Source organism: Dipodomys spectabilis, unplaced genomic scaffold (genome assembly GCF_019054845.1).
Source record: "Dipodomys spectabilis isolate Male_0828 unplaced genomic scaffold, ASM1905484v1 ptg000108l, whole genome shotgun sequence".
In the NCBI taxonomy this organism is placed as follows: domain Eukaryota; kingdom Metazoa; phylum Chordata; class Mammalia; order Rodentia; family Heteromyidae; genus Dipodomys; species Dipodomys spectabilis.
The window spans coordinates 20,131,423-20,155,888 of NW_024870785.1; the positions used below are offsets into that span (position 1 = coordinate 20,131,423).

At 38.5% G+C, this 24,466-nt stretch overlaps 1 protein-coding gene across 1 annotated transcript in view; it reads right to left on the reverse strand.

Annotated features, from left to right (window-relative positions):
* Positions 1 to 24,466, reverse strand: part of Iqch (IQ motif containing H) — a 219,227-nt gene that overhangs the window by 108,367 nt on the left and 86,394 nt on the right. The window contains exons 8-10 of the mRNA XM_042687745.1: positions 12,534 to 13,082; positions 11,761 to 11,827; positions 264 to 347 (exon numbers count right to left, since the gene is read on the reverse strand). Coding sequence (XP_042543679.1) covers positions 264 to 347; positions 11,761 to 11,827; positions 12,534 to 13,082 — 700 coding nt within the window. The remainder of the gene's footprint in view (positions 1 to 263; positions 348 to 11,760; positions 11,828 to 12,533; positions 13,083 to 24,466) is intronic.

The following is a 24,466-nucleotide window of genomic DNA, read 5'->3' on the forward strand; positions in this document are numbered from 1 at the left end:
TGGTGCCTGGCCAAAAATCAGTTCCTCTATAACTTAAAGAGACTAGCTATCTGAATATCAACCTGACATTACTGTCAATCTGTTATGTAAAACAAAATATTTACAATTACTCCTAAATGCTTAGAATGGAGAGATATGGGATGGATGGATCTTTAGGAAAGATTAGAAATCCTTGTCAAAGGGGGGAAAAAAGAAAAAAGAAATATTTGATCAACATCCACTGATAAAAATTGCAGTCATTTGTGTAAAGTAAGTATCTGTACCTTTGATGTCACATAACCTCCCCAGCTGCATATTCTGAAGTGTGTCCAAATCAGCAATGTGTTCTCGAACAGTCTTGTGGTATCCTACAAGGCAAAATCCAGAGAGAGCAAGTCCATAGAGCAGAGAGTTCAAAATGTCACGGCCCACACTCCCTCTGCAGCATCTTGCAAACACACTACAAATCCCAAGAACAAGGTCTGTGCTTCTCAAGGGATTAGTATGATTCTGCCCAGTGTAGAGAGAGGTTTAAAGTTTTCAATATCAACACAGCTCCTAAGAATCTGCGTGGCACACACGTGGAGATTTCTGACATGGAACTTGAGTGTTTATAATGGCAGGTAAGAACATTATGCTGTGTTTTAAAAAATGTTTGCATTTCAATGTGTGCATCCTATGTACCATTTTGAAAACAGTTTCCAAAATGGCAAGAGAAAGCATGAGGCCTTGGTTCAAGCCCCAGTACTGACATTAAAAAAACTGTACAAAGTTTCAATGAGCCAAGAGAAAAAAAAAAAATCTCAATATCTATTATACAACATGAGTAGGGTTAAACATTATGTATTATTAGTAGAGATTGTAACAATAAATATGCCAGGTTTAAAAGAAAAAGAAAAAGAGGGGAGATGGGGGAAGGAAAGAAGGAGAAAGATGGGGAAAGGGCCAACAAATTTGACAAGAAATGTACTTATTCCCTTATTTATGTAACTGTAACCCCTCTGTACATCACCTTGACAATAAAAAATAATAATAAAGAAAAAAGAAAAAGAATGTGTCCTAGTATTTGGGTTATAAAATATACATAATTTATAGGTGGACCTGTTGCAACAATGAGAAGTACAAGTTGTCATGTCAAAAATAAACTTTACAACTTGCGGGGGGGGGGGGGGGGAGGATTGGGTAGCAGGGGAGGGAGGATGGGAAGGATGGGAAGGGTAAACAAAGGAGGAGGCTACAATGCTGGATAAAAAATGTACTCACTATCTTGCCCATGTAATTGTAACCCCTCTGTACAGTATTTTCACAATAAAAAATAAATAAATAAAAATATATACATAATTTCACACGAATCCATTCTTATTTTCAGGAATTCATATTTAAGAAATTTTCATATCAGATATGTACAAGACACTATGTTGAAAAATGAACTTTACAATTTAGGCGGGAGGTGGGGGTGGGGAGGGGAGTGTAGTTGTGGAGGTGGGAGGGAAGGGATGGTAGGGGAAAAACAAAGGAGGAGGCAACAATGCTGGATAAGAAATATACTCATTACCTTGCTCATGTAACTGTAACCCCTCTGTAGAGTATTTTCACAATAAAAATATATAAAAAAGAAATTTTCATATCAAAGAAATACACTTCTCAGCACTCATGCGCACACATACACACACACACACACACACACACCCAATACTGAGACTTTAATTCAGGACCAAAGGACTGTTCCTTAGCTTTTTCACTCAAGGCTGGCACTCTACCACTTGAGCCACAGCTTCATTTATAGCTTTTTGGTAATGAATTAGAGATAAGAATCTTGTGGATTTTCCTGCCCAGGATATCGTCAGAGCTCAGCCTTCTGAGTAGCCAAGATTACAGAAGTGACCCACCAGTGCCCAGCTTATTTTGGCTTTTTAACTTACATGACATTTTCAAAGAGTATCCCAGACTTGTTTTATACCAACACAGATCTTACATAAATTTATTACCTACTGTCACAAGTACGTATTTAAAGAATTTTCATATCAAAGAAATAGGCTTCTACTATCAGTCAAAACAACTTTTAGCCTCCAAAGAGCGATAAAGGTTAAAATAATTACTTTGCTAGTACTAAGAAAGTCCTTTAGTTTGTCCTCGTTTCTACTGGAAACAGAATAGAAAGAAAACACAGATTATTATTGTCAAAAAAAATCCAGGCAAGAATTAGTATCAGAAATACTTTCTGTTGATATTTCAAATTTTAAAAAAAAGTGGACCGAAGCATAAACTTTCAATGCATGTGTGCATATCTAGAAGCAGGTAGAACTGCTTATATGAAATTCAGCAATTGGAAGTGCAACTTTTTTTAAAAAAATAAAATTGCTTTTCACGTTTTGAAGAGATGCTTCAATGCCTCCTTGTGGTAACTGAGCCCAAGTTCAACTGCTGGAGATAATGTGATTTTATGGATTATATCTTCAAGATGTGACACAGATGTCCTTTTTTCGCATAAAGGAAAACTATAGCAATTCAAGTGATAGGGCTTCAGATCAAATAGGGCTACAGACCAAATGAACTCTGATAATTTGGCTCTTTGCTTTGATGTCAGTGTTTAAAACACTAGATGATGTCTGGAAATTAAATGACTTTACAATTAATCCAAGTCTCTCTTTGTTTTAAGTATATGGTGGAAGAATTAAAGAGACAGACAGGCTAGTGAGCTGTTTAAATTATTAGAAATTATATAGAAAAATTATTAATTTCTCAATAATTAGAGAGCTGGTCTATATAGAAAGCTAACAGAGACAGGTATAATTTCAATGCTATCTTTTTGTATGAGTGCAATATTATCACCTTTAAGATTTTGCATACATAAGTCTATATTCAGATAAATGTTTACAAAGATGCAAAGAATGTATTTTTTAAGTCCTAAAGGAAGAAGGACAATCAAGGGCCTGAGAGCATTCTGTGGCTGTGTTTTCTTTAAAAAAATATAAAGCTAGCATAAGATGTCTCATTAATGGGGCTGGGAAGGTGGCTCAGTGATAGAGCGCTTGCCTTGCATGCCTGAGGCCCTGGGTTCGATTCCTCAGCACCACATAAGCAGAAAAGAAAAGCCGGAAGTGGGGCTGTGGCTCAAGTGGTAGAGCGCTAGCCTTGAGCTGAAGAGCTGAGGGACAGAGCTCAGGCCCAGAGTTCAGGCCCCACGACCGGACCCCCAAAAAAAAAAAAAGGATGTCTTATTAATTGGATGTACAATTTGAAATATAAAAGATGCTCAATCACTTTGCAGCTGTATATGCATCCAGTGAGTGTTTAAGTCTGTGCTTATATTCAAGTGCCTGAGGTCAGTTTCCCAACAAATTACTTAGTACCTGTTAACGCTGATCAAAGATGCATATTAACCGTACCTGCAGAATTATGACATAGTTACTCAGCCTAACCAATATACTCATCTTACAGAATTGCATGTGAGCGAACTTAGAACATTGTTATGGTGGATTGCATAAAGCAATATATAGAAAAATATTTTCAAGACTGTGAAGTGCTGTATAAATGTCAAGCGTTTTGATCTTACAAGCTAGGTGAATTTCTAAAGCATACAACAATGAATTCTGTGATAAGAAATGTAGTCATTTCTGAAAACGTGGGTACTTCAAAGCTCAGTCCAGGAACACTGGGAAGTGTCGAAAGACTTATCCTGCTATACATGTAAAAGTCAGGGTAAGCACCTTATCTCTTGTCTAAAACCACATAAACCTATAAATTATCATCTGGTTCAGACACTATATATTTAGTACTTGTGACCAATGTAAGTATGCAAAAAGCAGGAATTCTTTTGACTTTAATTTTCTAGTTTGCTGTGGTACGAAGAATAGCCCTTCAACCATGCCCATATTCTAATCTCCAGAACCAGTAAATACATTAGGCAGCATTACAAAGGGGAAATAAAATTGTAAGTGAAACTAAAGTTACTGATCATTTGACTTGAAAATAAATATACTGTCCTTAATGACCTGGCTAAGCCTCATATAATTATAAAAGTCCTTAAAAATAGAAGAGTTGCCAGGTGCTGGTGGCTCACGCCTGTAATCCTAACTGAGGAGGCTGAGATCTAAGAGAGAATCCCAGTTTAAAGCCAGCCTAGGCAGGAAAGTCTGTGAGATTCATCCTATTCTAATTAACCACCCAAAAGCCAGAAGTAGAGGTATAGCTCAAGTGACAGAATGCTAACTTTTAGTAAAAAAGCTAAGCCACAGTGCTCAGGCCCTGAGTTCAAGCCTCATAATTGGTACACACAGGCACACATAAATGAAAGAGAGAGGCAAAGAGTAGAAGTGAAGGAAGCGATGACTTCAGAAGAAAGGCAGCACTGCTGGCCTTAAATATGAAGGAAACAGAGCCTCCTTTGTGCTTCCTTTGTGAGTGGCTTCTTTTCTCCCTTAGAGCCTCCAGAAAGGAATTCAGCTCTGCTGATACTTTGCTTTTAGCACCTTTAAACATCTGAACTACAGAACCCTAATACCCTCCCTTCCTTCCTTCCTTCCTTCCTTCCTTCCTTCCTTCCTTCCCTCCATCTTGTGCAAGTACTGGGGTTTGAACTTAGGGCCTGGGCACTGTCCTTGAGCTCTCTTGACCAAGGCTAGTGCTCTACTACTTGAGCCACAGCTCCACTTCTAGCTTTTTGGTGGTTAGCTGGAGATAAGAATCTCATAATCTACTGCTCAGGCTGGTTTCAAACTGTGATCCTCAGATCTCAGCCTCCTGAGTAGCTAGGATTACACGCATGAGCCAACAACACTGGGCTTCCAATATACTATTTTTATTTATTTATTTATTTATTTATTTATTTTGGTCATGGTGCTTGAACTCTGGGCCTGGGGGCTGTCCCTGAGCTCTTCAGCTCAAGGTGAGCACTCTACTACTGGAGCCGCAGCGCCACTTCCGGTTTTCTGGTGGTTAATTGGACTTTCCTGCCGGGGCTGGCTTTGAACCACATTCCTCATCTCTACTTCCTGAGTAGCTAGGATTACAGGCGTGAGCCACTGGTGCCCGGCTTCAATATGCTTTCTTGAGTGGAGGAAAAAGGATGGAGTTACTGCACTGTTATTGTTACACTGTGTGTGCCACAGGGAGGATGTGGCTCACTGAAAATCATCGATCATGTGTTTTGAAATGGGAAAAAGTCTGAGAATTACTACTTCAAACCATCACACCGGCCAGGGTGAGCAGATGAAAAGCAACTGTGAGGTCACCAGGAGTCTTTCGTTAACTCCTTCTCTGCCTTGAGTACCACTTTAGAGAATCAGTCTTAAAAAGAAACTAGGAGTCAAGCACAGGTCAGCAGGCCAAGTGTTCAGGAACACCACTGGTCTCTTACACTACTGGAAGCTGTCTCAGAGGCATACCTGCATGCCAAGGAGGTCTGGCCACTGATCATGCTTCCTCATACTCTTGAGAAAAGCCAGCACCAGCACAGCTAGTCTGCTGGATGCCAAGAGGAAACTGGTGTCACCTGACGGGTGTTCATGTGGGAGTAGAATGGGAAAGATGCTGAAGGTAGAAGTGAGGAAATGATTGTAGGTAACCACTGATGCACACCTGAGATAAAGTGGCCACGTCGCCCTCTTTGATGTGATGGGGAGGTGGGAATATGTTGCAACTACTTAATATAGAGAACTCTATCAGACTAGAAATGTTTTGCAGGTGATGAGGATAGCCATAAGGAAAGAGGGTATGTTCCTGTTTAAAGAAGAAAGTGGGTCTCTTTCTGCCAGTACTGGTTGGTTAGTTGATTGGTTTTCCTGTGCAGAGTTAGATATGCAAAAATCTAAAAATCCCATTTTTTAGTATTTGGAAATTTAGAATGCATCAGAAGTTCATCAGATCAGAGAATCCAATTTTCTTTTCTTCTTTGACTTACGTGTATGTGTACACCCATCAGTATTAGGGGTTCAACTCAGAGCCTGGAGCTCTTGCTTAGCTTTTTTGCTCAATGCAGATTCTCTATCATTGAATCCACAGCTCTACTTTTGGCTTTTTGGTGGTTGATTGGAGATGACGGTCTCACAGACTTTCCTGCTCAGGCTGGCTCTGATCCTAAATCCTCAATCTCAGCCTCCTGAGAAGCTAGAATTAAAGGTGTGACCCACTGGCTCCAAACTTAAGGAATTTTATTATAAAAATACAGAAAAACATGGCAGGTATATTTGCTGAGTTTTAGAAACATTCTTCAGCTAATTTGGCAAAATGGAGTCACCTTCCAAAGGATAAGAACTTTCTGTTATTTCAACTTTTTGTCATTGGCTGGTACAGTATTGCACGCAGCGAAAGCCAGTAGTTATCAGATTGTGGGCTGGGGACCTCGGGGAGTGCTGAGACCATTTCAGGGCTCTGCAAGGTCAAAACTATTTTCAAAATGAAACTAAGATGTTATTTGCCCTTTTCAATCTATTCTCTCCCAAGTTGGAAAACACAAAATGTTTATTAATATAACTGAGATCTCACATTTCACCTCACAATATTTCCAATGCTGAAGTTAGCATAAAGGCAAAAGAATGTGCACAATTTTATATATATATATAAAATATAGTACACACACATCTATATATATGCTGAAATAATGCAGAGAGAAAAATACAAAGCCAAACTAGTGTGTTGCTTTTAGTCATTAAGTCAATTGACAATGAAATAAAACATTACATGGAAAAAAAGGGGAAAAAATCCCACTTTAATTAATTAACTAATTAATTATTTTTTGTTGTTGTTGTTGGTCGAGGAGCCTGAACTCTGGGCTTGGGGGCTGTCCATCAGCTCTTCAGCTCAAGGCTAGCACTCTACTACTTGAGCCATAGCACCACTTCTGGCTTTTTTCTGCTTATATAGTGTAAGGAATCGAACCCAGGGCCTCATGCATGCAAGGCAAGCATTCTATCATTAAGCCACCTTCCCAGCCCCTCCTATTTATTTTGAAAGAGGGAGAAGGGAGAGGGGAAACACATGACTAGGACTTTAAATGGCTGGCAATACCCACGTTTGGCCTCAGAATCTAGTAATTGGCACATCTCATTTAATATCAACATATTTTACAATGTCACTGAGTTTAAGATGAACACAAATGATGTGCTCTAATAAAGCAGCCCAAGGATTAAATGAAGAATAGGAAATAATCTGGCCAAAGGAACTGGAAGCAGATTTAGTTCACAGGTTTTATTTAGATTCTCTGGTTATTTTCTAGAGCAATTAGGATCCTTTGTTAGCATTTTTTCTTATTTGATTGATATATTTTACTTAAAATAGACCCTGGTATTTTATTCCTGCTATGAACCATGGTAAATTGTTTTGTTATAATTGTATTTCATTAATAAAAATGATAAAATATGCAATATCCAATTAAGAGGGCCTATATATTCTGGAAATGATTTTTTTTTTATCATTTTATACAATTACAAGGCTGGTTTCTTTGGACAATTAGTCAACAGTATTCCACCTCTCTGTGGTTAAAAATAGCTATGAAGACTACCTGAAATATAGAACCATCAACCAGATGAATAACTCTCCCTTTTACAGAGGTTACTCTGCAATATATAATTGTTTTAATGTTCATATTTTCTTACTCTAGAATTAAATATTCATTGTAAAGGTTTTATAGTGCTGGATACTGGTGGCTCAAGCAAGTAATATTAGCTACTCAGGAGGTTGACATCTGAGGGTCAAGGTTTGAAGCCAGTCTGGGCAGAAAAGTCTGTGAGTCTCTATTCTTCTCTTAACCCCCCAAAAGCCAGAAATGGAGCTGTGGCTCAAGGGACAGAGTATCAGCTTCAGGCCTTGAGTTAAAGCCTCAGTACCAGCATACATACAAAAATATTTTGTAGTAAAAAAATGTTCCTTATAGGCCATTCTTTCTGGGATCGTGGTAGTAAAATATGTAATTGTGCCTGAATGTGCAAATAACCTGTGTAGTAAAAAACAAATGCCTACATGTATAATTTATTTTTCAGGTATTGGTACTTATCTTGCAAGGTTCAAGTACTAGTACAGCCCCAGTTGGCTGGTGGCACACTATACCTCTGGATGATTCTACAGGAAAAAAATTTTTATGGAAAGAGAAAAAGAAGGCAAGGCTGCAATTTGCCTGAGGTGCCTACCTGAACCTGTCAGTCTATTATCTGCTTTGACCAGTGACTCTGCCTGTATTCTGAAAACTAAATTATTTCATTGGAAAGATTGGTTTTTACTGGAGGTTTTTTTGCAGCGTAATTAGAGAAATTAATTACTGCTGTTTCATCCACTTCTATTTTTACATATTATGTATTAAGCTCTTGGTCCATGAGACAAAGATGCCATGTTGGATTGGTTCCATCTTTGCATATTCCTAGAAATGATAAATAAGAGAAGTATACTCCCATACAACTAAAAAAAAGGTGTAATTTAAGAGTTTAAAAAATTCTGCCTGGGAATAGGTATGAGATGATTTGCTTAATATTATTTAAGCTGATTTTAATGTCCACAAGACAGATGTAGAAATCAATTCCATACTATCAAAGCCTATGCTTTATTCTCTGGTGAAAATACAGATTTTTTTAAAAATATTTTTTTAGAGGGGGGAGGCTGGGAAGGGAGGTGAAGGGTAAACAAAGGAGGAGGCTGCAATGCTTGGTAAGAAATGTACGCATTATCCTGCCCATGTAATTGTAACCCCTCTGTACAGTATGTTCACAAATAAAATAAAATAAAATTTAAAAAAAAATATTTTTTTAATTTTTATTAGAAAGGTGATGTACAGAGGGGTTACCATTTCATAAGTTAGGTACTGAGTACATTTCTTTTTGGACAATGTCATCCCTTCCTTCAGTCTCTCCCAGTTTTTCCCGCTAGTTCCCGCTCACAAATTCATTTTTAACACAGTGTCTAGTGAGTACCACTGCTGCATTTGTTCACCCTTGTCCCTCCATGACCCTTAAAGACAAATAAACAAACAAGAAAAAAAGGGGGAAAAAAACCCTCTTGTTTCCATTTCCTGGAATTCATATCAATAAATGGTATTTTATAAGATCAGAGACACAGAGGCATTGCCTCTCACAATTAGATTCTTTAAATGCCTCATTGGGAAAAAACCAGAGCTGTCTTTAACTCTTAAAATATATAATTAGGGGCTGGGAAGGTGGCTCAGTGGTAAAGTGCTTGCCTCGCATGCATGAGGCCCTGAGTTCAATTCCTCATGACCACATAAACAGAAAAAGCTGGAAGTGGTGCTATGGCTCAAGTGGTAGAGTACTAGCCTTAAGCTGAAGAGCTCAGGGACAGCACTTAGGCCTAGAGTTCAAGCCACATGACCAATATATATATATATATATAATTAGCAGTTGTCCTTTGAAATACTATTGTGTTATTTACAAACAAAAGTATCGCAGGGCTGGGAAGGTGGCTCAGTGGTAAAGCACTTGCCTTGTATGCATGAGACCCTGGGTTCGATTCCTCAGCACCACATAAGCAAAAAGAAAAAAAGCTGGGAAGTGGCGCTGTGGCTCAAGTGGTAGAGCGCTAGCCTTGAGCTGAAGAGCTGAGGGACAATGCCCAGGCCCAGATTTCAGGCCCCATGACCAGACCCCCCCCCAAAAAAAAATCGCAATAAAGACCTTCATATTTATTATATTCTTATTTAAACTGAGTATGTATAATCTACAAGAGGGCTTGTTTTAATATGATGTGTAGAGTAATGCTAATTCTAATTTCTTTGATCAGATTTTTCGGGCACCTAATATCTAGTCAACAAGCCCTTTTAAAAATTTCAGGACATTTTAATTAAAAGTATTTCTATTACCTATTTTACATTACCAGGCTTTTGATTTTTACTTCTTTGGAAACGCCTTTTTATCGGGCTTCCCTGCAAAACTGGTTGTTGGAGGCTATTTGGAAGGGTCAGAAGTGGAGAGGAGGAGGGAAGAAGTTCGTACTCATTACTTATACCACCTTAGTGTTTATCAGCACTGTAAATCAGAGGCCCTATTCATGTTTGTACTTTTGAGTAAAGCAGGGAACCCAAACCAAAACCCATCACTTAGTATCAGGTCAGATCCACAATTAGTTGCAGAAGCAAAGGCTCTCTTACACCTTATTTGAAGGACCCAAGTCAGTTAATTGGGTCTGCAATTAGCCTCTCTTGGGTTGCAATCAATTACAAGCACAATTCCTGTGTGTGAACCAATTCTGTGTGCAAAAGTGGTCTTATCGAAACAATAGTGTAAGTTAAAACAAAATTCAGATCAGTCTCACATCCTCACTCACATCCTAAGAAAAAACAAATTCCTTTCAAAAGCCATGAAGCAGAACCAACTCTAAAAGATCTTTACAACTCATAGATTTTTCTTAACCTTTCTACAAGTACTTAGCTCTTTTAAGCACATGCTCCAGAACCAATGTAAGTTTGTTTTACTTTGACACAATTAATATTTTACTAATTAAAAGTAATCTTCATATTTATATAATTATGTCACATATCATATAACTTTGGTGTTTTTCTTTTCATAGTACTATTTAATTGTATTTGTTTCTATATTTCACATGAGAAGACAAACAGGAACATTCACATGAGCGCAAAAAAATTATTATCTAGAATTCTATAACACTACATTATTTGATGCCCTGCTATATATATTTTAGCATGTGTGCCAGTCCTGGGGCCTAAACTCAAGGTCAGGCCACTGTCCCTTAGTTTTTTCTGCTCAAGATTGGCACTTGAGCCATATCCCTACTTCTAGCTTTTTGCAAGTTAATCGGAACCTCATGAACTTTCCTGACCAAGCTGGCTTCAAACTGTGATCCTCACTTCTCAGCCTCCTGGGTAGCTAAGATTACAGGCATAAGCCATAGCGCCCAGCTTTGCACTGCTATATTTAAAAGGCTTTAACAAAGAGCTGATATGTAGTAAAGAGATTTAGTGGGTTTTGTTGTTTCTCAAAAACTCTACTGAGTAAGCATAGAAAATTTAGCTTCATCCAGGAAATTTAACATACCAGGTAGTGGTGAGGAAAAGCAAAGAAACAAACCAAACATTTTGATGGCAGTTCATGTTTTCAAAGCACTTCCAATGTGAATTTCGGAATTTCCCTCTGTCATTTTGGCATACCTATTTTACCACTGTGTTTCAGACAACAGCTTTTAAGTTCCCCCAATTCATAAATGTAATTAAATAATTACATTAGTGCTAATTAACATGAAACTGCAGATTATTTAAGCGCAAAAAACACTATTCAACTTCTTAATTATTCTTGTTCACACAGCATTTCCTTTTGCTCAGGCGCCCTAGGTGCAAATAAAGCATCCCATCTGCTCGTAATTAGAACTAAATAATTTCAGAGAATGTAGCTTATCATTTTGACTGCACATTTGATTAAAAACAGTGTACAAGCAATATCCTGGCTTACTGGCGTAACAGCAACAACACACACAAGCCCGTGTTCTTCTATCATTAAAGAAGATCGAAAACATTATCTGTTATTTCAGGGGGGAAAAAAAAGACAACTTTTTAGTTCATTTCATACAGATGAAAGCGAATTACAGCAAATCACCTCTCCACTGAATAGCAGTCCTCCCCCCCCCTAATGACTTTATTTGCTTAATCCCCAAATTAAACGCCGTTTCAAGCGAGGGCCCTGTGTTATTACTCTCATCATGTCGAGAACATTTTCCTGCCGAGACCAATTTGAATAAAACAAGGGGCCTTCCTTGAACTCAATCAAGGAGCCATAATGTGGTGGGTAATAGAGGTTGCTGATAGATTTGCAGGCAAAAGTGTTATACCTAATGACGGGATATGGATAATAGTCCGCCTGGAAGTCCTGATGCGATTCCAGTTGGCTTCCAGATGCTAAAAATCAAGAAGAGCATTGATCAGTGACAGGAAGCTGTAGTGGATTCATCTACTCAAACTTCAGCTTTGTTTTTTTTTTCCCACTGTACACTTAAGCCAGGCATAAATTATATTAATTGATTTAATTACATACTTAAAACATCTTCCCCAATTAATTTAATTAGGTGGCTACATGATGCTACTGGCAGGGGAAGATTAGAGGCAGCTCACTTAATTAACAGAATATGAATGAAAAAAAGAGAGAGAGAAAGCAAACATAAATGAAATTGTGAGCACTAATTAAAAGGCTGTCTACAAACTTAAATACTTTCTGACAAAGTGGTGACAGCAATGTAGACAGGAGAGGATTTTTTTTTCTTAGAAAATTAAAAGTGCCAGAAGGTATATATAGAGGGAGAGAAGGTAATGCAGTTAAAATAGTGATTTCCCCCCCGCCTTCACCCCCCTACCCCGGCACAAGTATAAAGTCAAAATGAAGGGATTTGGGTCTATGAAATTGCAGTAGGTTTTTGCAGGCACAATGACTTGATTTCTGATTTGGGCTAAGATATGATGTATAAACAAATGTGGGGATTAATGCATCACAGGCTAAGGGGAGGGGGCAGCTGGAGAGAGAAAGGAACAGATAAAGAGACTTGCAGTCGTTCAAGCAGGCAATGTTTAGCAAAGGCGGTCTGCTTTAACAGCTGGCAGCCTGGTGCACCTTGGCGCGAATGCGGAAATTCTCCAGGTGTCTCTGACGCGATTCCTTCAGGATCTTCTTGAGCCTCGTCTTATGGCAGTGTAAAAGCCATGCGATGGCGATCACCCCCGAAGCCCACTTCTGCCGGCGGAAGAGCAGAAAAAACTTTCTGGCTTTGTAGCATCTCCACGTGGCTTGGATCTTCTTGACAGCCTCCAACTTTCCATTCTGACCCTTGAACCTCTGTCCTGGGAGGTTTACCAGCGTTTGGACGTGGAGTGGGTCCTCGAAAATTGACAGAATGTCATATCTGTTAAGTTGACTCTTCAGCTCAAACTCTGGAAGGAGGCATATCAAATTCCTCCCTTTCACTTTGACCGCTGGTATTGCATAGTCCCGAAGAAACTTCACAACTTGTTCCAAGACAGAAAATATACTCCCCCAAGCGAGGCGGAAATGCTCCTTGAATGCTTGGAAATCAGGGGCTGTCTGGGTTATGTTGCCATCATAAATATAAAAGTCATACTCCCATGCTGGTTTCACAATTCTAGAAGATGTAATTTTCGTGTCCTGGGGAAAGAAAGTTTGTTAGAGATGAACTAGATTGTGAGCTTGTATAGATGTAAGAGCAACACACATCACGCTATCACTGTCTCTCAATGCTAGAGAGAGTCTAGCATTGATTGAGCAGATGCACATTGTAATACCTAAGTCTGGCTGGCATATGTCATCAAAACTCCATACCACAAGGATATCTTAGAGATCACTCAAGGCTATTAAGAGATTATGAATTCTTAAAAAAAAAAAAATAAAGTGCTCTAAAATTGCTCAAGGAAAAGCATCATGTAAGTTTATGTTTTTAGCTGACCCCAGGATCTCTTGGTTTTTTGGTTTGTTTTTTTTTTTTTACCTTTTACACATGCACACATGGCCTTAGAGATGTATGTTGCTGATTCCCAATTGGTAACTTACCTACCAACTCTAAAAAGAGGAGTCAAGCTTTCTTTGCAGTCCTCAGAATAATTCAAATACACTCCTTAAGAGCTGCTCTGACTTTCTAACAGATATCACTTTATAGCATTTTGGACTACTTCTGCCATATTGTCTTAGCACCAGGGTGGGTTTTTTTGTTTTGTTTTAAACAGGAACTGTTGTGCTGTGTATCATCACCCTTGTCATTTTCTACTTTGCTCTTGACAAGTAATCTTTATTCTTAAATATGGTGTCCTCTTAGGGAACATATTTAGGGCTATACATGGGTAGATTGAAATCAGAAATTCCATAACCAATAAAACCAAGGGAACATTGTTTTTCATTGTGTTCCTGTCTATACTGAATGAAATTTTCAGTCAGGTAAATATACTACTTTTATTTACTAATGGCAAGAAGGAGATGGTGAGAATATTTTTCTTCTTTATGTTTTTCTATATAAAAAACAATAAATTTTATTTTAAAAATAAAATTAGAAGAGATTTGGATGACAGTAGCAACACATAATGTTATTACCATAAAAAAGGAAAATCTGCTGCCCACTGCCAAATAACTATATCTCAATCACGTAAACTATTGCACTAAAAAAAGGAAAAAATAAAGACACTCTACCCCATGGTCTAAACATATCTAAAGGCCTGAGGGATTAGGGGAAGAGGGAAGGCATGAAAAGTTTGAGGTTCTTAATTCTGCTCAGTAATTCAGGTATTAACTTACTACAATGATTGTTTCTTTTTGCCTGGGGATTTAAGGAATCAATTATCTTCAAAATGTGCATTTATATGTCAGATACATAAGCCTCTCTCTACCAAACTATAGGATTGTATTGCTCTCTGCATTTGAAAGACTTTTCACAAAATTCAAAAGAAAAAAAAATTCCAGGAAAAAAATCCCAGTTAATTTATCAATGACTATTGTGCCACAGCACTATGTGGAATAAGAACTGCAATGTTACATTGTCTGTGCTTTGTCTTGAATAAATAAATGTTAGTGTAGAGTAATTAACAAAATACTAGGCAGAAAGCTATCTGAGAGAAAAGCAAGCCAAGAAATATATGGACAATAAAAGCCCAATAAGTAAACACAAGCAATCAAATGAGCAACAAAAACAACTTCAAATTCTTTTTCTTTTTCCAGATTCTGGGCAGTGGAATAATTACACTGTCAACACAAATGAAAATGCTAAAAAGCTAATATCAAGTCCAAAAAGTCCTTTAGTTTTAGAAGATATCTTTAAATAGCAGTGAGCTTTTGTATGCTTTTAACTTAAGAGCTGTTACAAGGGATGAGAATGATAGGAAACGCCTCCTCACCAAGACTAAAGACCTTTCTGATCAAATCAGGACACCAAAAGAATGCAAACTGTCTGGTAGATAGAAGCAAATTCCTTCCCCTTGGATGGGCAGGAAAGACAGAAGTAAAGCCCCTTTAGGCAGACATTGATGCTGGAAGAAAGAGCTGTGACTCCAAGCGGAAGACAAGAGGCATGTTCCATCGGAAGTGGGCCATGACTTTGCTTCTGCCTTCCTTCAAGGATAGGTCTAGATCAAGAGAAGGTTAGAGGTCAGAAAAGAGCAATGTCCTCAGTGAGGAATAAATATGCGAAATATTCACAGATGGACATGTGTGGGGCTGGTGGGTTCTTCTGGTCACATGTTTGATACAGTCATTGAGAATACCCTGACAAGCCAAGCCATGGATGGGAGATTTAACAGAGACGCTTGTCTCCTTGGAGACAGGAAACACATTTTGAAATTCTTTACCTTGGAGTTAAGAAACTCCTATTTCCTGTATGGGGAGCAAGGAAATGTTTCTCTCTTTTTAAATTTCTTCTTATTTTAACTCTTTTATGCTCAAATAAATCATTAAAGAAAAAAAAAAAAAGCTGGGAACAGGAGGCTTACATTTGTAATCCTAGCTACTCAAGAGGCTCAGATCTGAGGACTGAGGTTCAAAGCCAGGCTGGGCAGGAGAATCTGTGAGACTCTTATCTCCAATTAACTACCCAAAAGCTCCAAGTGGAGCTGTGGCTCACATAGTAGAGAGCAAGCAAGCCTTGAGTGAAAAATCTAAGGGACAGCATCCTGGCCCTTACACACACATGAAATACAGAAGGAAAGAAAGACAAAGTGAGTGAGAGAGAGAAACAGAGACAGAGAGAGCAAATTTCCTTAGCCTTACTGGGAATCCCGTAGAAGCAAGACCATCTATAAAAATGGAACAAGCTGAGGGAAGGAGAGAGTTCGGAAGCCAGAGGACTCAAGTCTTTCTTGGCCTGTGCCTTTCCTGGGGTGTCTATGTACATCAGCAAATGTGTTTTAGACCTCTTGATAAAATAGCCTTGAGTGGGCTGGGGCTGCAGAATTTAACAGGGGCTGTTTTAGAACAAAGGGAATGCACCTTCCTACCTTCTTGGATGACACTCCAGCAAAGACCTGATCTCAAAGGAAACACACACTTGGACATCAAATAGACCACTCAGGCACTGGGAAGCTATGGGTTTTGAGTCAGCTAAAGCATAACTGGAGTACATCTGTCACAGAGAATGCCACATGTGGGAGCACTTTAGACTTAGAGCAAGAACAGGCATGCCTCTCAAGAGAAAGACTTCCCAAATTAAAGCAGTGCATCAGCATTGTGAGATCCATTGAGCAGGTAAAGACAAAGCTGCTTCACAGACTGCTAGGAATAAGCCCTGATTAAAGGTCATGCCGTGCTTGAGGTTCTGGCTCCTTATGTTAGTCTTCTATTATTTATCTCCATAGACTTGGCTACTATTATTTGTTGGCTTTCCGTTCTTCCCTCCTTCTCTCCCTCCCTCTCACCTCCCTTCTTTTGTCCTTCCTTCCTTCCTTGGCCTACCTAGGAATTTGTTATTTCTATTTACTCCATCATTCCTTCCTCCCTCCCTGCTGCTTCCCTCCCTCCTTTTTGTTACAAGGTGCTGCATTCCTAGTGTGATATTACTGACCCAATAGCAAACTTTTCCTTCTGATGGAACCGGATGCCTGGAAACATCCCTTTCTCACCTGCCCCTTTTTGGAACCAAGACCAGGCCTTTTGCTTTGTGAGATTCCTAAACTTCATTTGCAAAGTGTAATCACTAATTAGGTAACATTGAGAATTCCTGAAACAGTTATTTAGGGAAAAATGTAAGTCTAAAGCAGGAAGCAGGAAGACAACATGATGATTATATGTGTTAGCAAGATCTGATGGGAAGCAAAAACCAAAAACAAACACAGACAGGCACAGGATTATATCCAACAATGTAGGAATAACTAGCATAAAGAAAACTTTCAGAAGGCCAGGCACTGATGACTCACTCCTGTAATTCTAGCTACTCAGGAGTCTGAGATCTGAGGATCGAGGTTTGAAGCCAGCTCAGGCAGAAAAGTTCCCGTGAGACTGTTATTGCCAATTAACTACTCAAAAACCAGAAGTGGAGCTGTGGGTCCAGTGGTAGAGCACTAGTCTTGAACAAAAAAAAGCTAAGGGACAGCTAGGAGCTGGTGGCTCATGCCTGTAATCCTAGGCACTCAGGAGGCTGAGATCTGAGGATCTCAGTTCAAAGCCAGCCTGGGCAAGAAAGTCCGTGAGACTTTTATCTCCAATTAACCACCAGAAAACTGGAAACAGCACTGTGGCTCAAGTGGTAGAGTGCTAGCCTTGAGCAGAAGAGCTCAGAGACAGCGCCCAGGCCCAGAGTTCAAGCCCCACAACTGACAAAAAAAAAAAAAAAAGCTAAGGGACAGTGCCCAGGCCTTGAGTTAAAGCCCAGTGTTACACACACACACACACACACACACACACACACACACACACACACACACACACAATGCTATCAGGAAAAAAGGAAGATGTTTCCAAGCTTTTTTTTGTTTTTTTGACAAGACCTCACTATGTATCCCAGATTGGCTTCAAATTTGACTTTCAGTGTCAGCCTTCTGAGTATATATCACCACATAGGATAAAGAATTTCTTTATGAAATTTCATTTATATTGACAGCATGTAGAGGAAGAATTAAACTCTATCCCTAAATCAGATATAGTTTAAGAACAAGATCTCCCGTGGTAGTTTCAACTATTAAGATAGGACTTTACCTTTAGAAAATGAACATAACTTTTCTTCAGACAGACTGAATGTTCAATTATCCAAATACCAAAACATATTCAGTTTTGGTCATTCTAAGTAACTTCAATGTATAAAAGGAATATAATAGATGGGATAAATTGGCTCAATGTAGACTGTATGCATCTATGGAGTCATCAGAATGAAAGTCCCATGTATTATTAATGTAGAATAACAAAGAATAGGTTGTTATCAAACAGAAAAGAATAAGTTCTTCCTGCACATTATGATTCTAAATAAGAGCCTACATTAAGAGAATGAACAGTGTTCCCAAAAGATAGAGTCAGAACAGGATGTCATTTATCTGACCCTGTTTTTTTTTTTGTTTTGATAAATGGCCATGATGTGTTGATCTTTGTACAAAAACAAATATCAGTATTCAACTGACTACAATTATCTAAGAGATATACATGGTTTTTAGAGATAGAAGCTGGCCTCACCATGATTCAGAGTCAACATAAACACAGTTCTGAATTTTAAAACATGGGGATCTTGCTGGGGTCTGATGGCCCATGCCCGTAATCCCAAGCAGCTCAAGAAGCTGAGATCTGAGGATTGTGGTTTGAAGTCAGCCCAGGTAAGATTAGTCTGTGAGACTCAGATCTTTAATAATCCAGCAAAAGAAGTTCAAGGACAGTGTCCAGGTCCCGAGTTCAAGCCCCAAAACCTGCACAAACAAAAACAGGGGACCTTGCCTTTTGCTCAGTAGACAAGTATGGGCTCAGGGGAACAAAGCTTGAGAGTGAAATCCTAAACGGGGTTCAAATCCACACTCTGTCATTATTTGCTACACACTCTTGGGCAAGTTGATGCCCTCTTTAAATCTGAGTTTCTCATCTGCGATATCAACAAAGAATTGCTGTGGTGGCTCACATCTGTAATCCTAGCTACATGGGAGGTTCAGATCATGAGGCTCATGGGTTTGAGGCCAATCCAGGGAAAAAAGCTAGTGAGACTCATCCCAATAGAAAAAAACCAAATAGCATCCCAGTTTGGGGGGTAAGTATAAAAAGGGAGATCAAAGTCCAGGTTGGCTTGGACAAAAAGTGAGACCCTATCTCAAAAATAACCAAGCAAAAAGGGTAAGGGCTCAAATGGTAGAGCACCTGCCTAGCAAGTTTGAAACCCTGAGGTCAAACCACAGGAAAAAGACCCAGATTCTTTAATCTATATAAAGAGAATAAAAGGCACAAATAGAGAACTCATTGAGCAGGCATAAAGGAAGAAAACTAAGTATAAAAAGCCACTTGGATCAGCAGCAATTTTCTAGAAATAATTTCTGCAATTGCTTTGAAAGGTGTCATTATTCAAATGACTCTTGCTGAACTCTAAAACACATGTTGAGGAGAAAATCTCTACCCATAGATGTGCTTTCACAGAACAGAAACACAAACAGATCCGACTCTGATGGAAGATCAAACAGAACAGAACCAGGAAGATGTTTTAAAGAGATGGAGTCTATTTTCAGTCAAATGTGAAATTTCCCTTTCTAGAGGCAATGTTACTTTACTGCAGCATTGATTTCGTCTTTTCTGCTACCCTTTGAATAGTCTCTGAGAGAATGTGACACAATTGAGGACCACTTGGGACAGTGATTATGGATGGGTTGAACCTGTCAGGGATATGTAAAGGAAGCCTGACAGGCTAAGAATCAAGCAACCCCATTCCCTGATCCCTGAGCCAATATACCCCATTATTTTCTCTGTAGGCAAAGGAGCAAAGGCTAGGCTTGAAAAGGCTACCAAAGTAAAGCCTGGAATTCTGATTTTCCTGAGTAAATGTATTTTTGGGGGCAGGGGAGGAGTTGGAGAGGTAGGGAGGGAAGGGATGGTAGGGGAAAAACAAAGGAGGGGGTAACAATGCTCACTCAATAGGAAATGTACTCATTACCTTACTCATGTAACTGCAAGTATCTTTACAAAAAAAAATTAGTTTAGAACAAGTCTATTGATGATCGGTTACTTAAAGAATGCTTGCAGAATTTGTTTAATGTTCCATCTTGATGCATAAGGATTCTTTTTGTTATTCTTTGTTTGGAGGATTTATCATTCTCTGGCATGGCATTAGGTGTCTCTTTATTATCTGCCTCCCTTATTAGACTCTAGGTCTTAAGAGGCCAGGACTTGGTTTGCTTTTCTCTGCTGTCCCCACTGCCTGGTACAGTATAAAGTCAAGGAAGATTTGATGAATGAATGAATCAATGTGTTAAGATTTAAGTTCAAGCTGAATGTCAATGACTCATGCCTGTCATCCTAGCTACTCAGGAGACTGAGATCTGAGGATTGTAGTTTGAAGCCAGCCCAGGCAGGAAAGTCTATATGAGCTTCTAATTTCCAATTAACCAGCAAAAATCTGAAAGAGGGAGTATAGCTCAAGTATTACAGCATTATCTTTGAGTGGAAAAAGCTAAGGGACAGTGTCCAGGCCCTAAGTTAAAGTCCCAGTACCAGAACATACCCACACACACACAAAATTAAGTTCATAGATACTTGGATTCACTTTTATAGCACAAGACTCTTCTATAATCATGTGAGTTCACTGACATTTATAATTCAAGGTTGAATGATATGATAATGGCTAAGAAAATGATGGCATATTTTAATATATTAAATTATAATAATAGAATATTATATAGCCATTGAAATATTTTAGAGTACTAATTCATATCTGTAAAGGGTTAAGTTAGGTAAAGAGAGTAAAAACCACAGTTGAACATATAAGATTTAAATAAAGGAACAAGCAAAGCTTAGCTAATGCCCAAGAGTTGTGATGTTATGAAAAATTTCTTGTATACTTTGGTACTTTTTTTCTCCTTCAAGAATTTTCCAAATTCCTCATGAATGAGCAGGTCATAATTTGTAAAATGAAAGAGAGAAAGTTAAAAAAATAAAGATTATCTCATGGCTTGCTGATAATTTAACCTTTTTTCTGGAATACATGAGTAAAATCATTAATCACAGGCAATAAAAATGAGCAGTTAGGCAGTGCTGTGAGGATTGTAAAAACAATCCTTCTTCAGTCAATTGCATCTTGCAAGAAAATACTTGTTTTTCAAATAAAACCATATAATTAAGTTCACTTTGAAAAGCTGATGCTAAAAAGGAAGGTAGGTAGTATAGTAATTCCTAATGAAATAGGTAAAATAGTTTTTTTAAAGTTTATACACTTTTTATTCCTTAAATGGGGTTTCTATTTATTTATTATTTACTCTGTTGTTATTATAAAGGTGATATACAGAAGGATTATAATTACATGAGTCAGGTAATGAGTACATTTCCTTTTATACATTATCTTCTGTTTCCTCACTTTTAAATAGAGTTTCATGAAAGAAAATAAGTCTAAAAGAGGAAAAACTAGCCTCGAATTTGCATTTTGGGGCACTGGGGAATGAACCCAGGGTCTACCTCATAGTGGGCAAGCACACTATCCTTGAGCTGTGCTGCCAGCCCATCTGTTTTCATTTTAGTTTTGAGATAAGTGTCTCCTCACTAACTTTGCTGGGACTGGCCTCCAACTTGCAATCCTCTTGCCTCTGCCTCCAGTGGAATTATAGCTGTGTACTACCTTGCCTAGCTCTGGCTTTAGAATCTCACATTATAGTTCCAGGCTGCATTCTTGTCATCAGAGTAATGTCTGCCCTCTTTCGAACCTTTTAGGGATGACAAAGACAAAACAAACAAACAAAAAACTCTGCTAGATTGTGCCATAACACAAAGTTGCCAGGGAGCAACTATAAGAGATAGGCCATTCCCCTACCAGACAAGATATGCTAAAACCCAAACTGCTATTATATATCATCTGGGAAACCTTTAAATATTTATTTTAAGTTCTGGAACATTTTGTTCAAACATAACAATTTGACATGAAAGAGAGAAAACAGAAGTTGACGCATGATAGCCCATGCCTATAATCCCAGTTTTGTGGGAGACCGAGTTTGGAAGGATTAAAGTCAGAGGCCAGCCGGAGCAAAAAATGAATGGGATCTTCATCTCAACAAATAATCCTAATGTGTTGGTAAGCCGCTGCTATCCCCGCTGCAAAGAAGACCTAGGGATGGGATTGCAATCTAAGTCCTGCCCAGGACAAACAGTGAGACTGTAGGTGGAAAATGGCTGGAGGTGTAACACAAATGCTTGCCTAGTGAGCACAAGACCCTGAGCTCAACCCACAGTCCCCAAAACAAAAACATATGCAGAAACAAACAACAATAGCAAAAAATATCCAAAGGACTAAATGAGATTACAAGCTTGATATCGAAATATCCTGGTGTCTTTACTTCTCCTATCTCGCACAAGGAGCAGAAATGTTTTGCCCTCTTCCCCATTTCTCCCTTCTTTAACCCTGTTATACTAAAATGAATCCTGCTAACCATCCCCCAAAACAGTACCATCCAAATGTCTTCTTCTTATACAAGAGGGAATTTTACAATAGAGTCTGGCTTAGAAAATAGGATTTTCTCCTCATTGTTTCTTAAATTTGGATTTTAATTTGGAAAAGTTTTAAACATTCAGAGAAGAATATTAAAAACTCCCTCATGCATTTTAATTCTTGCTTTCTATGAGGCACACTCATATTAAGATTTATGATAAAAAATAAATAAAAACTGACTTATACAAACACATAAATATAAAACGGACATACACACACACATATATATATCTATATCTATATCTATAGATATAGATATAGATAACTGAGGTTTCCTCTTTCATTTTAGTCCCATTCTTCTCTCTCTCACCCAAGAAGCAAACAGACTACAAATGTAGTCTGTATTTAGTAAATAGATTTGTTTACTTGCTTTACATGTGAAAGTAATTATCCATATTAATTAAAGTTAAGAGAATCTTAACGGAGTTGTTAGGTACCTGATTTGAGATAATAAAAAGAAGTTGGATGCCAGTGTCTTATGCCTATAATCCTAGTTAGTCAGGAGACTGAGATTTGAAGATCATGGCTCAAAGCTGGCCCTGGACAGTAAAGTCCATGAGACTCTTAGCTCTAGCTAACCACTAAAAATCCAGAAGTGGAACTGTGGCTTAAGTGGCAAAGTGCTAGCTTTGATCAAAAAAGCTCAGGGATAGCACCTAGGCCTTGAGTTCAAACCCCAGGACTGGACAAAAAATCAAGCAAAGATTCCTCAAATTCTTGAAATAACAAGTTATAAACTCTAATATAGTTTTACTTTTTGTAAAACTTAGGATCAACCTAACAGACTCAAACTTCAACTTCTCGAGTTTTTGCTATTTGTTTAAATAATCCAGACAATGAAAGAGGTTGGTAACCATTAGAGCTAATACAAGTAGACAAATCAGAGGATGTGATTTTAAAAATACCGAAATAATCGATCATCTCTGTACATGACATTGGCCAGAGAATATGTTAAATTATATAAGGTAGGCAGAGATGTGATATATTTTTAGAAAGATTGTCATAAAAAAATGATTGAGGTTTGAAGATGTTTCTAATGCTTTGGGGTCATTTAGTCTAGTTTTTATACTGGATCTGTCATTTCAGTTACTTGATGACTTAATCTCTCTGTATCCCAGTAACATGAAAATAACATGGTACCTATAGCATAGAGATGTTGGAAAAATGAAGTGAAGTAACCCACTTAAGATGCCAAGAACAGAGCCCAGAACAGAGAAAGTACTCTGTATGTATTAGTTGCTGTAGACAGTAATAGTAGCAGTGGCCATGACAGTAGTAGTCGTATTTGGCGAACTGGCCACAGGGAAAAGATTGTAACCTGGCATGAGCCAAGAGCAATGAGTTTGAAGCCTCACTCTATCAACCCTTTTCCATAGGGGTAATGACTGCACAGAGGCTCTGGGTTGCCAGAAGGGCTGGTGTTTAGTGACTTGTGCATAGCTAGCTTTGCAAATATGCTTCATAATTTCCTCAAAATAAGAAGTCAATGGAAGGAGAACGAAGATCTAATTGCACTGATTTTTATTTAGAAGCAATTTGTTGAGGTTCAGTAAGACGGTTTACAATCATTGTAAACACAGTCCTATCTAGTAACAGACCTGTAGGCATAAAAGGGTACCCAAAAGGTGGGCTCTTTCCTTGAAAGGAGGTGGCTCACTTGCCTCTGAAACTCTTTGTTGTCATTTTCGTGTGTGTGTGTGTGTGTGTGTGTGTGTGTGTGTGTGTGTGTGTGTGTGTGTGTTGGTACGTGGGCTTGAACTCAGGTTCTCTGGCTCTTGCATGCTCTTTTCGGTCAAGGCTGGCACTCTGCCACTTGCGCCAAAAATCCACTTCCAGCTTTTAAACTACTTTCCAGTAGTTTAATTGGAAAGAAGAGCCTCAGAGATTTGTCTGCTCAGGCAGGCTTTAACCGTGATCCGCAGATCTCAGCCTCCTGAGTAGCTAGATTACAGGTGTGAGCTACTGGCAGCTGGCTTCCCTCTAAAATTTTTACTGATAAGAAAATCACTATGAAGAGAAAGGCTATAAAATACTCTTTAAAATGAGCCACTGAGTTATGGCCAGAGTGCTTTATACTTTCAAAACACTCTCCCATAAAAGAACCGAGTTAGTCCTTTCAGGAGTATTATGAGAAAGGCAACAGCGTCACCCCACTAGTCAGAGGGAAAAAATGGGGTTCAGAGAGTTTAAGTGACTTGCCAAATCTAATTCCATCTCCTCTCAGGAAAAGAACCCAACATGCTCCAGTTTCAAGTTCAGGGTTTATAGCCAATGGAGCATTGCTTGATGGCTTCTGCTTGCCTTTTGTGGGGACTACTACATTTTTGTAGCTTTTTTTGTGTTGTTACTAGCTGTGGTTGACATAACTTTAAATTTTAAGTCTCATGTCCTAGGTCACCCCAATTAC